At 41.2% G+C, this 12655-nt stretch overlaps 2 protein-coding genes across 3 annotated transcripts in view; one reads left to right on the forward strand and one right to left on the reverse strand.

The window, feature by feature from the left end:
* The window catches only part of LOC138980498 (WD repeat-containing protein 35-like), a 77680-nt gene extending 76878 nt beyond the window's left edge, over nt 1–802 (reverse strand). Inside the window, exon 1 of one of the 2 annotated variants that reach the window (XM_070353375.1) lies at nt 684–802. In XM_070353375.1, coding sequence (XP_070209476.1) covers nt 684–707 — 24 coding nt within the window. In that variant the 5' untranslated portion in view covers nt 708–802. The remainder of the gene's footprint in view (nt 1–683) is intronic. The other variant, XM_070353377.1, reaches the window with a different exon arrangement.
* On the forward strand, nt 786–8636 carry LOC138980505 (large ribosomal subunit protein eL30-like). The gene is made up of 5 exons (XM_070353392.1): nt 786–880; nt 1007–1054; nt 3068–3213; nt 7242–7372; nt 8518–8636. Exons 2-5 carry the CDS (start codon nt 1034–1036, stop codon nt 8574–8576), a joined length of 357 nt encoding a protein of 118 aa, XP_070209493.1. The 5' UTR covers nt 786–880; nt 1007–1033; the 3' UTR covers nt 8577–8636.
* The last annotated feature ends 4019 nt before the right edge of the window (nt 8637–12655 follow it).

The raw sequence follows: 12655 nt of genomic DNA on the forward strand, positions 1-12655 counted from the left end.
GACCCTATGTACGATGTGTCTGGAAACACCTCCGCGCGGAGGGATTTTGCGGACAGCGCAGTAAAGATAAAGAGGGAAAATTTTCTTGGCTCATGCGGCAGCAAGCACTATGTCTCTGGACTGTTTAGGGAATGGGGGGGAAGGGGGGGGGGGGGGAGGGGGGGGGGGGAGGGGAAGGGGGGGGGAAGGGAAGGGGGGGGGAGGGGTGTGCAATTCATGACTGTGATTGTGTATTGAGGTCTAACGAATGACGTATCACAACGTGCGCGGTCGTCCTTGGCGGTCAAGAAAGCCGCGGGTGCCGCCGCGATCATTGCGCAGACGACACTTCTAGACCGCCAATATTTTTTGTGCGCATCACGTGCTCAACATAAATCGGCCGGAAACGAAGCAATAGGGAAACCTGGATTGTAGGGCTGTAGTGTAAACCCAAGGTTTGTCTCTAACTCCTCTTAATCTGGCAATCTTGATTACATTTGAAAATCATGTAAGTTTAAATAACTGCACCGTTTTGAGTTTAACGAAAAAAAATAAGCAAACTTCTACTCAATCACTGTTTTCTTGTGCTCAATAACAATGTTGTGCATTTTTTTTAATAAAGTAAATATAAAGAATCTGGCAAAATTCAAGCTGATTACGACTGAAAAAAAGAAGCACTGGTTTAAATGACATGCAACATTTACCTTTTTGCTCAAGTAGACAAACATCGTGTTTGATTTTTAGCTCAACTCGATTGGCAATACTGAAGTTCTGTTCAATAAGCCGCCATGCTTGACTCCGAAGAAGCCGCCGATGGAATGTCTCGTTTCCAATGAGATTTCGCTGCGAGAGTCGCGGTGCATGACGGGCTATCTTCCTTTCACGTCCACGTTTCTGCTAGGTAAGTCGTTTGTGAAATTTCTGTCGTGAAATTCTGCTATCATTGCGGGTGTACCCCCAAAATCGCTATCTCTTGTCGTCTTTTACGATCTTTTCACATTATTACCTCTAACTGTTTCTTTTCCAGGTTGTGCGGAGCACCTACACAAGCATCATGGTTGTCCAAAAGAAATCGGTAAGTGCCCACTGACTGAAGCACGTGCGGGCAATGGCGGATATGGTGGTTCAGACAAGCATCAGATGGTTTCGATGGTTACAGACTTCCTCAATCCTCCCTCAAGCCTTGATTTGTGTGTGTTAGTGTGTACATTGACCAAGAGGTATCCCGATGCATTACATTGCATGACAGTCGCTGTCAATGACATTCTCTGTTACTAAATGAGGTTGGTGTTGCACACACAACTACATCATGGTTTTGGCAAATAGCAGTTTGAAGAAAAACCCACATACATCTGAAGTTAGTTAGTTAACTGTTGCTTAATGGGTCCAGCGGACCATTTAGAAGAAAAACCCACATACATCTGAAGTTAGTTAGTTAACTGTTGCTTAATGGGTCCAGCGGACCATTTAGGCCAAATCAGGACCCCACATACATCTGAAGGTTACAGCTGCTTCAAGTGATGACATCTTACAGCCGCATCTCGCTGAAATGTGGATTCTGATCTAAGGAACCACTGATGAAGCATAACATAACCAAAATAAAAAGATATATATTCCCCCACCAATTAGGCCTATTTTTTGGCTCGTTACCTTGCAACTTTTATTAAACCCTCAAACAAAAGAACATTGAATTAAAAAGTGAAAAGTCTATGCAGACTTTACAAGGAAAAGTTCTCTTGGAGATCCGGGGGACAGAGCTTGCACGTTTTTCATTCAATAGAAAGCCATATGCAACTAACATGAGTGCAACTCTTCCGTCTGAGACGGAATTTCCGTTTTTCTGACGTGGCTGCAGACGGAAAATCCGAAGCGAAAAAAAAAGGGGGAGAGAAGCGTACAGAACAGTGCAGTCAGAAACGGGTTTCTGTTCTGCAGATCGGATATGGCACTCTTCTTTGAAAGAAGTCCGTTAAAGTAAGCCCGTGTGTGAACCCCGTAGTGCAGTTGTCGGCCATTGTTTTCTGCTTGGCGCGAGTTTGCGATTCGTGTGTTTTACACTTGATCTCATAAAAATGCCGTTTCTCGAAGAAGACGAACCGACGTGTACTATCGATTCGTCTGTCAACAAATGGAGGTGGACGTGCCTGAACGACGTGTACTATCGATTCGTCTGTCAACAAATGGAGGTGGACGTGCCTGAACGAAACGGACAGCCAAAACAACCAACACCGACTTTGGTGCCGGAAATTGATTGGCCTGGAGTTGCTGTGTGTTTGCATGATCTGCAACAAAGACATAAAATACAGTTCAAACAGCAAGAAAAAAGAAAGAGAGGCCTTCAAATACCCTTAAAGTTGTACATTTTGCTCTGCTTCAGGGGGGCGTTGCCCCCCTGACCCCCTAACAGGGGCGCTGCCCCTGTACCCAGCCAGGGGCCACCAAGGCCCCTGGACCCCGGCCTTTTCAGTTTTTTCATTTTCCAGCAGTTGCAACTATTTAGAAAAATAGACTATCGAACAAATAGATAAAAGCCAACCCTAATTTTTTGGGTTGGGTCATCAGCAACAAACTTTCTTTTTTTTTTTGCTTACTAATTTTGACGTTCACCAGGCTTTATACACTGTCACAGATTGCTACCTTTTGAATTCTCTGCGTGCATCATTATTGGAACGGTACACAGGCCCTCGGTTAAGTTTGTTACTGTGATGGTACATAGACTAGACTTTTGTTTATTTGCCTCTGGATGTTACAGCTGCTTCAAGTGATGACATCTTACAGCCGCATCTTGCTGAAATGTGGATTCTGATCTAAGGAACCACTGATGAAGCGTAACATCTAGTTGAGCTGTCTTAGTTCCAACTTTATTTTGAATTTTGTTTCTGGAGGGGGGGGGGGGGGGGGCTTATCGGGTTATGATGATAAGGATCTTTATGACGTAAATCCAAACAGAGTTAAGCGCCGCACAAAATCGTACAGAAATAAATTATTCTCTGCACAATTCCAAATTAGTAGAAAACTGTGTTAATGAAGTTATATGGCGCCTTCTGTGTCTAGCATCATACTAAATTTGTGCATGTACGTTTTACAGAAAAAGGCGGCGGAGAACATCAACGCCAGGCTGGCGCTGGTGATGAAATCTGGCAAGTACTTCCTGGGCTACAAGCAGACCCTGAAGACACTGCGTCAAGGCAAGGCCAAGCTGGTCATCATCGCCAACAACACACCTCCCCTCAGGTAAGGCTAACTCGTGTGTAGTCGTGCGTGCTCTCAGGTGTTCACGTAATGGTTAGAGATCATACCTCCTCTTTGGTAAGACAACAAAAGCTAAGTTAGGTCTGATGTATGCTTGCCTTTTACCTGCAAAAGATGTAGGTCTGATGAATGCTTGCCTTTCTTTTACCTGGGAAAGATGTTAATGTGTGTACCTTCGCTGTTAATGACGATGACAAGTAAGGTGGTGCTCATCTTCTGATGGAATTTTGCACGCAAGACATGAGTTCCAACTGATTTTTTCTGAGACGGGAGATCATTCAGATAGTTTGGTGTGTGTGTATTGCTTAGACTAATTTGTAATTTACTATACTGTTAAATTGAGAAATTGCATGTGTACGGGACAATCAATTTTGTAGTTTATTTTTGAGAGGTGGGTTATGCTAGCTTGGTTATTTATACATATGTTGTGGCTTCGGAGTTGCTAAAACAACAAAGATGAAGCCAGCCAGCTATTTCATGCCGTTCTGCTTTTTCTTTCAAGCTGACATGGATGAAACTCTGGTAACATATTGAACTGCATCAACTGGTGGATAAATCCGATATGTACAATGTCAAACATTCGTGGACCACTGTTTTAAAGGTAGTGATTCTTTTGCAGTGGACAATGGATGGACTTTCAGCAGCTTATTACTTTAATTTGTGTATTGTTTGTTCTGTTATTTTTGATAATCATGCTTTTTTTCATACAAACCGACTGGCTCACAGACACACACAAAGACTGACAACTAACAGACCTAATAACAGACAGGAGAAAAAGAAAAGGTGTGCAGCTGCCCATTGAAAGGATGTACTTTTTATTTATAAGATGTGTTTTGCAAATGCTTTTCAGCTTCAGGTCATGTGGTTCTTGCCAGTTGATATTATTTGTCATCTGATTTCTGTTCAACTAGGTTGCGGCAGTCAAATTTTTTTTATGAATTGAGAGTGTATGTTTTGGTGTATCTTTAAAGAACAATAAAAAACAAGCAAAACACACAAAAAAGTAAGTGGATACCTTTATTAGTTCCTGAGATATTGGCATTTTAAGATGTACGCCGTCGCGATGCGATTTAAAACTGAAAAATAGGGCAACTTTAACAGCACAAAGCTACTACAAAGTAATTGCTCAGTCAATTCAGCTTACGAGAATCAGTTCTCAGCAACCAGGAATAGAAAGAAATCATTGTTCCAGCACTCTAGTCACATATTTGTTTTACCAGTAAGCATTGAAACTTTACGAAAAACAAAGCTGAAAACAAACCAAAACTGCCCGGGGGGGCAAGTTTAGGCCATCACAGATTTGAAATTATTGACAGCAGATATCTGAAACTGTCAGATCTTCCAAACAAATATATATAGAACATGCCCAATTTTTTTCAAGACATTATTGGAATAACCTTTTGACTTATTAATTGCCAAAGTCAGGAAAAACATCAATTTGACCGGCGTCCGGCCGGCAGTTCTACCAGGTACATATATGCAAAGCTTCATAACTTTTGAAATACTTGGAGTATATAAATGAAATTTTGAGACATGGCACATTCTACGTTTATCTACATTCTTGCATAATGTGGGATTGATAGCTTGAAAAATATGGAAACTAAGAATTTTTTTTTTATAAAAATATGAAAAAGAGTTGGCATGTTGCTGTCTGTACACAGATAAAAACTGTCATAACTTTTGAACGAATTGATGGATTTACCACAAATTTGAAAGCAAAGAAGAATCCAAGTTTACTATCAAGTTAAAGTACAATACTCCCTTGAATGGAACCCCTTCAGCACAAAGGACCCACCCCCCCAGTACATATATGCAAAGCTTCATAACTTTTGAAATACTTGGAGTATCTAAATGAAATTTTGAGACATAGCACATTCTACGTTTATCTACATTCTTGCAAAATGTGGGATTGATAGCTTGTAAAATATTAAATATGGAAACTAAGAAAAAAAAAATCATAACAATATGAAAAAGAGTTGGCATGTTGCTGTCTGTACACACACAAAAACTGTCACAACTTTTGAACGAATTGATGGATTTACCACAAATTTGAAAGCAAAGAAGAATCCAAGTTTACTATCAAGTAAAAGTACAATACTCCCTTGAAAGGAACCCCTTCAGCACAAAGACCCCCCCCCCCCCCCCCCCCCCCAAAAGCTAGCCGGAAGCACAGTCATTTTATTTTGCAGCACATTTTCAATCACGTGGCCTTAAAGGCACGATACGTTTGTCCCAAGTTGTGTGGTGCTTCCACGATGAACGCACGCCCTGAAGATGACGATGGGGCATGCCTTCTAAGTAAGGTCCAAGGATGTCTGTGTCACACAGTGAAGAACTTGAAGACGCATCTTTCTTTGCATTTGTAGACACAAGCATGTACCGAAGTCTTGCAACAGGTACATCCGGAAACAGTTTGTTGAGAAACAGTGCAGCTTCATCATATGTTTTGTATCCTTGATCCCTCAACAGCAACGTCTGGAGTAGTAGTTGATCCCTGAGGACAACCGCAGGAAGCTGCCTTTTCCATTTGCCAGAAAAACAGCCTTCAGCTGTTCAAACACTTCACCCTCTGCACACACACAAAAAAGCCAGAAGTTGTAACAATAAATACAGTGTGTGTGTCCTGATTCTTTCTGTGTCACTTTCAGGTTCACTGCCAAACAGTGACATTGCTTTTGAATGTGTCATTATAAATCTGTGCTTGCCTGAATAAAAAATTGTTGAAGAAAAATGTTAAAAAGATAATAACAAAAAAAAGTGACATTTTATTTATTTTTCTTAATTTCTTTTAAAAGTTTCATTATTTTGACTTCATTCAGTGAAAAGAATATTGTGCAGTCTATCTGTTTGTTGCCATAACATTTTTATTTATTCACAGCGAAGCGTATCAATTCGTTAGTTCAAATGTATCACGTCGTACAACACAAAACAAGGTGCGGATCGGACGCATTATGGTGATTACCTCCCTTGACCGAACAGACGCTGTCGATTTGATCCAAATTACAACGTAATCCTACCACTACCTTTAAAAAATAAAATAAGACAACTCCAAAAGACTCTAATCTTTTGTGTTAGATGTGTATTTTTGTTATAATAATGTGTAAATCTTGGAAAAAGTCATTTTTATCGAACCGACCGCCACTTCCGGTCTGATGAAACTTCTTCGAACATCGTGTCCGCAAGCACTCGCTGAAAGTTTTGATTTCTGCAATACTTTTCCCAATATGTGCAAAATACTACAACAGATACCTTCCTACATCATTTTTCTAGCATAAACTGAAACAAAAAACCAGTAAACTTACCGATTCCACTTGAATTGTCCGTCACAATCGCATCCGCGGCGTCACTTTCTTCACTCGCCATTTTGTGACTGGCGAATTCGAACATCGCGGACGGACCCTTCGTTTTGATTGGCTCGCTTGCCTTGGACACGTCATGAATACATTAACCTAGTACCTCATTCGAAAGGGTACGGATTCAGCTTCATTTTTCTTGAAGTTAGGATGCGTTTTAGGTGGATATTTTTGTCAGAATCGTTGAAAAATACTCAACTTTTGTAGAAAAATCTATTTTACGCCCATGCTTTTAATTGGAAGACAACTCTACTTTACATCATTAAAAACCTCATTCTTCCGTGAACACTTTGATACTAAATATAGGTGTGTAGGTCGCATGTCCAACACAAGCCAAGGCCGCGAAACAAGCACACGAAAATCTGTACACACAAAGGCTGCAAACATGGCGGTCCAAAATGCCGCGAGCAGCGCAACACATGGGTTTTTATTTTTATTGCATGAGGTACACATTTAATCAATTCAAACAAAACCAAGAGTATTGTAAAGATAAAAGATTGTTCTTCAATTTTATGTTTAGTAGGCAAACATTGGTGGATTAGTGACTGAGAAATCATTATCGAAAGAAGACCAAAAATAGGTGATTTTACACATTGATGGTCAGTTATCAGGGGGTGTGCCGCAACCTAGTTCAACTGTGTGGTGTTTCGTGTGCAGGAAGAGCGAGATTGAGTACTACGCCATGTTGGCCAAGACCGGTGTGCACCACTACAACGGCAACAACATTGAGCTGGGCACCGCCTGTGGAAAGTACTTCAGGGTGTGCACCCTCTCCATCACCGACCCTGGTACACTCTCTTACTTTTGCTTCACTTTGCATTTCTTTTTTTTGGGGGGGGGGGGGGGGTCAGAGATTTTAGGTTTTCAGCTGCCACTTTTTGCTAGTTCGAGACACAGTTCAATTGTTCTAAGCAAAACTTTTTTTGTCATGCAATTAGAGCACTTTCTTCCCCAAGTTTCTTAGGTACAAACTACACGAAGAAATATTGTGGAGGAAATTAACATGATCAGTACGAGTTAAGTTAGTAAGGAAGCTTAATTGTAGCCCCATTCTATGTCATCCGCACTTGACATGCTGCAATAGTTGCTATGGGGCGGGGATATAGCTCAGTTGGTAGCGCGCTGGATTTGTATCCAGTTGGCCGCTGTCAGCGTGAGTTCGATCCCAGGTTCGGCGGAAATTTATTTCAGAGTCAACTTTGTGTGCAGACTCTCTTCGGTGTCCGAACTCCCCCCCCCCCCCCCCCCCCCCCCCCGTGTACACTACATTGGGTGTGCACGTTAAAGATCCCACGATTGACAAAAGGGTCTTTCCTGGCAAAATTGCTTAGGCACAGTTAATAATTGTCTACCTATACCCGTGTGACTTGGAATAATAGGCCGTGAAAGGTAAATATGCGCCGAAATGGCTGCAATTACTGGCCGTATAAAATTTCATCTCACACGGCATCACTGCAGAGCGCCTAGAACTGTACCCACGGAATATGCGCGATATAAGCGTCATTGATTGATTGATTGATGCTTGTCAGTATGGGAAGTGTAGCCCCATTCTATGTCATCCGCACTTGACATGCTGCAATAGTTGCTATGCTTGTCAGTATGGGAAGTGTAGCCCCATTCTGTGTCATCCGCACTTGACATGCTGCAATAGTTGCTATGCTTGTCAGTATGGGAAGTGTAGCCCCATTCTGTGTCATCCGCACTTGACATGCTGCAATAGTTGCTATGCTTGTCAGTATGGGAAGTGTAGCCCCATTCTGTGTCATCCGCACTTGACATGCTGCAATAGTTGCTATGCTTGTCAGTATGGGAAGTACGATTCATCCTCTGTTCAATCCATGACAACTAGTGTGATGTGCAAATTACATTTTAAAGAATTTTTGTGCTGGTGTGCACGTTTTTTCAAGTAACTTATTGTCTTGTGTGATTTCAGGTGATTCTGACATCATCCGCAGCATGCCCTCTGGCGACCCGACGCAGCAGGCGTCGTAACTTGTCTGCACTTTGGGGGGAGGGAAGACTGTTGACAGCTAAATAAACTGTTGACATGTTGCCGTCTGATGTTTTGTTGACGGTTTGTTTGGATGGTGTGACTTAGTGTGTGATTTTGTGAGCTATATTGCCTGTAGTTTCACATTTAGATTTCTGTTTTGATTGACTAAAATAAGAAAACGGATGCACACACACCCACAATTGCTTCATGAGATGCATTTGCATGGAGGGTTCGACTTCTGTGTTTTGCGTGCACAACAATAGACGTCAACAATTACTTCATGAGATGCAATTGGACTGGAGGAGGGTTAGATCTCTGTTATGTCTTGAGTGCAAAACTAAAATAAGATGGATGCACTCACTCACTTCATGAGATGTGGAGGTTAAGATTTCTATGGTTTGAGATCAAGACTAAAACAATAAGACCCCCACACGATGCATTTGAACTGGAAGGTTAAATTTCTGTTATGTTTTGAGTGCAAGACTAAAATATTAAGACGGATGCACACACACCCACAATCGCTTTATAAGATGCAACTGAACTGGAAGGTTAAAATTCTGTTATGTCTTGAGCGCAACTTTCCTGTATCGTGCAGATAGATGGGACTTATTGTGAAGTTGGAATAAAGGGCTTATTTTTGAGTCACTTGAGAAAAAGTGACTATGTAATCGGTCAGTGTTAGTCTGTCCGGCCGGCCGGCCGTCCGTAGACACCACCTTAACGTTGGACTTTTCTCGGAAACTATCAAAGCGATCGGGCTCATATTTTGTTTAGTCGTGACCTCCAATGACCTCTACACTTTAACGATGGTTTCGTTGACCTTTGACCTTTTTCAAGGTCACAGGTCAGCGTCAAAGGAAAAATTAGACATTTTATATCTTTGACAAAGTTCATCGGATGTGATTGAAACTTTGTAGGATTATTCTTTACATCAAAGTATTTACATCTGTAGCCTTTTACGAACGTTATCAGAAAAACAAGGGAGATAACTAGCCTTTTCTGTTCGGCAACACACAACTTAACGTTGGGCTTTTCTCGGAAACTATAAAAGTGACCGGGCTCAAATTTTATGTGAACGTGACTCCCAGTGACCTCTACACTTTGACGTCTGCTTTGGTGACCTTTGACCTTTTTCAAGGTCACAGGTATGTCTTGAAGGAAAAAAATTGAAATATCATATCTCTGAAACTATTCATCGGATTTGATTCAAACTTTATAGGATTATTCTTTACATCAAATTATTTACATCTGTATTGTGTTGTGAATAGCAATTTCTTCCTGTCCATCTGATGCCTCATATAATATTCAGAACTGCGAAAGTGACTCGATCGAGCGTTTGCTCTTCTTGTTATGCTAGAAATCATTGGCAGACATCAAGAAGCGCAGCCTACAACAAACCGTTTGCCACAAAACTGTTCAAAAGTAAGGTTATTTGAGGTCTCATCTCTTTGCATGAAACAGGCAAATTACTTTTGGAGTAATTTAAGGAAATTGGGGCATTTTGTTAAAAATGACAGAAACTGACATGACACTTTGAACCTGATTTAGCAGCTTTAATGTAATCACAATACAACTTGAACTCGCTGATACCAAGGCTCTCCTGGACGGGCAGGCAAGCACATACATGCATCCATTCATGTACACATATCAAATGCACACCAAAAGATGTTTTCAGATGCAAAGCATAAACACACTTTCATAAACAAACACGTTGCACAGGTAGTTCCAACTTCTGTAGGTTGGGCCAAATAAAAATACATGTTGGTTTAGGGGAACCTTCTTCTTCTGCGTTCGTGGGCTGAAACTCCCACGTACACGTGTTTTTTTTTGCACGAGTTGAATTTTACATGTATGACCGTTTTTTACCCCGCCATTTAGGCAGGCATACGCCGTTTTCGGAGGAAGCATGCTGGGTATTTTCGTGTTTCTATAACCCACCGAACTCTGACATGGATTACAGGATCTTTTTCGTGCGCACTTGGTCTTGTGCTTGCGTGTACACACGGGGGGTGTTCGGACACCGAGGAGAGTCTGCACACAAAGTTGACTCTGAGAAATAAATCTCTCGCCGAACGTGGGGACGAACTCACGCTGACAGCGGCCAACTGGATACAAATCCAGCGCGCTACCGACTGAGCTACATCCCCGCCCAGGGGAACCTGATTGACCCTATTTCAGTTTTTCCGCCAACCCAAACACTTTTTTTTCATTTCTAAAAAAAGCCAAACTTTTGGCACGTTTTGCGAACCATACCGAGACTAAGGGAAGTGACCTTTAAAATCAACTAAAAAAAAAAAAAAAAAGCCGACCTACCGACCCTATTTTGTTGGGTCATGTTACCCTAAACCAGCATATATTTGTATTTGGCCTTCGCAAAGAAACATTTGCACATGACATTTTAGTATTCTGCAGCTACAAGCAATATGAATGACCTTGTTGACAGCACAGCCTTTAGTTTTCATACACCAGACAGGGTTCCTCAGCCTCAATACGACCAGTCACACATTGTGCCAATAACAATACTTTGTAATAATAATTATTTGCAGTGTCTACGCGTTCTAACAAACATATGGTAAAAGAGATGAACACAAAGTCAGGAAATTGGTGCAGTAGTCAGGAGTTATCCATTTGCAGCAAGACAAAAGCATGTTTGGGACTTCTACTCCCGGTTAAAAATTCACAATATTACCACTGCTGATGAATCATTGCAATTAAATAATGACTGTGTCATTACGACTGCATCCAATTGACCACATAATGTCATTACAACTGTCCATAAATAACTGCACAGTGGCATTAGTCGACACACACAACCACACTGTGCTATTACTCTTGTCGATAAATAAGTGCACAATTTCATTACCATTGCACATAACTACACAGTGGTGTTAGGATTCCATGTAAAAAGTATGGGTCGTACACAACCCACGACATCAAAATAGGGATAAACTCTTTACCGCCTCTTTGCAGAGTATGGGTCGTACACAACCCACGACATCAAAATAGGGATAAACTCTTTACCGCCTCTTTGCAGAGTATGGGTCGTACACAACCCACGACATCAAAATAGGGATAAACTCTTTACCGCCTCTTTGCAGAGTATGGGTCATAGACGACCCACACCATCAAAATAGGGATAAACATTGTAAAATGCCTTCTTTAATTCCATATGGGTCGTCCACGACCCACAACATCCAGACTGTGTAGTTCAAATGACGTCATTATTCATTTGTTTGTTTACAAAGATAATCGTTTAAAAATTGGTCGATAGAAAGGTTCTTTGGTGTTTGAGGATTACATGAAGTCTTAATCAAAAACTTGAATAGTGTTAGAGATACAGACACTTGTGAGTGTCTGGGTGGTCCACGACCCACACAACACGGTGAAGGTGAAGCACACTGCACAGTGGTGACCATTAGGCCAAACAAAAAAAATAGGTAACATAGCCAAAAAAAAATAGGGTAGGTAGGTAGGCAATCACTTTTTTTTTTAAACTTTTTTTTCTAATGTGTACAATTTAAACCTACTTGACAGGGAAATAAGTGTGCTACTCGGGCGCTTTCGCTTTCATTGCGTTTTTTGCACTCGTTTTTTGTTGTTGTTGTTTTTTTTGTTTTGACAAATGTAATAAAAGGTTATAGGATCGGCCCCTAAAAATAGGGTAGGTCGGGTTACCGTAACCACACCTATTTTTTTTTAGGCCTTATCAGTCTCAAATTGTGTTTCACAGAGTATGTTCATAGTCCTGGGCATCACAGTTCTGGGTGAAATATTGCAATCGGCCCCAAGCTTTACAATTAAAATGCAAGTTTTGAAAACTGCAACTATCACATATGCAAAGCTTTGCCTTGGAGAACTATAGCACAATATTTAGACCCTCCATCTGGAGGTTAACTTGGTATGATATGAGATATGGCACTGTGTAGGGTACACATACATATAACCACATCTGCTTGCAGAATGCATGATGTGATCTACGTGTTACCCCTTTAATAATTCTTATCAGAGTGGCGTACTGCACTACGATTGAGTAGAACATGGGCTTAGGTAAGCACGACATGTCATCCCTGTGAAACAT

This window comes from Littorina saxatilis, linkage group LG11 (genome assembly GCF_037325665.1).
Source record: "Littorina saxatilis isolate snail1 linkage group LG11, US_GU_Lsax_2.0, whole genome shotgun sequence".
Classification (NCBI taxonomy): Eukaryota; Metazoa; Mollusca; class Gastropoda; order Littorinimorpha; family Littorinidae; genus Littorina; species Littorina saxatilis.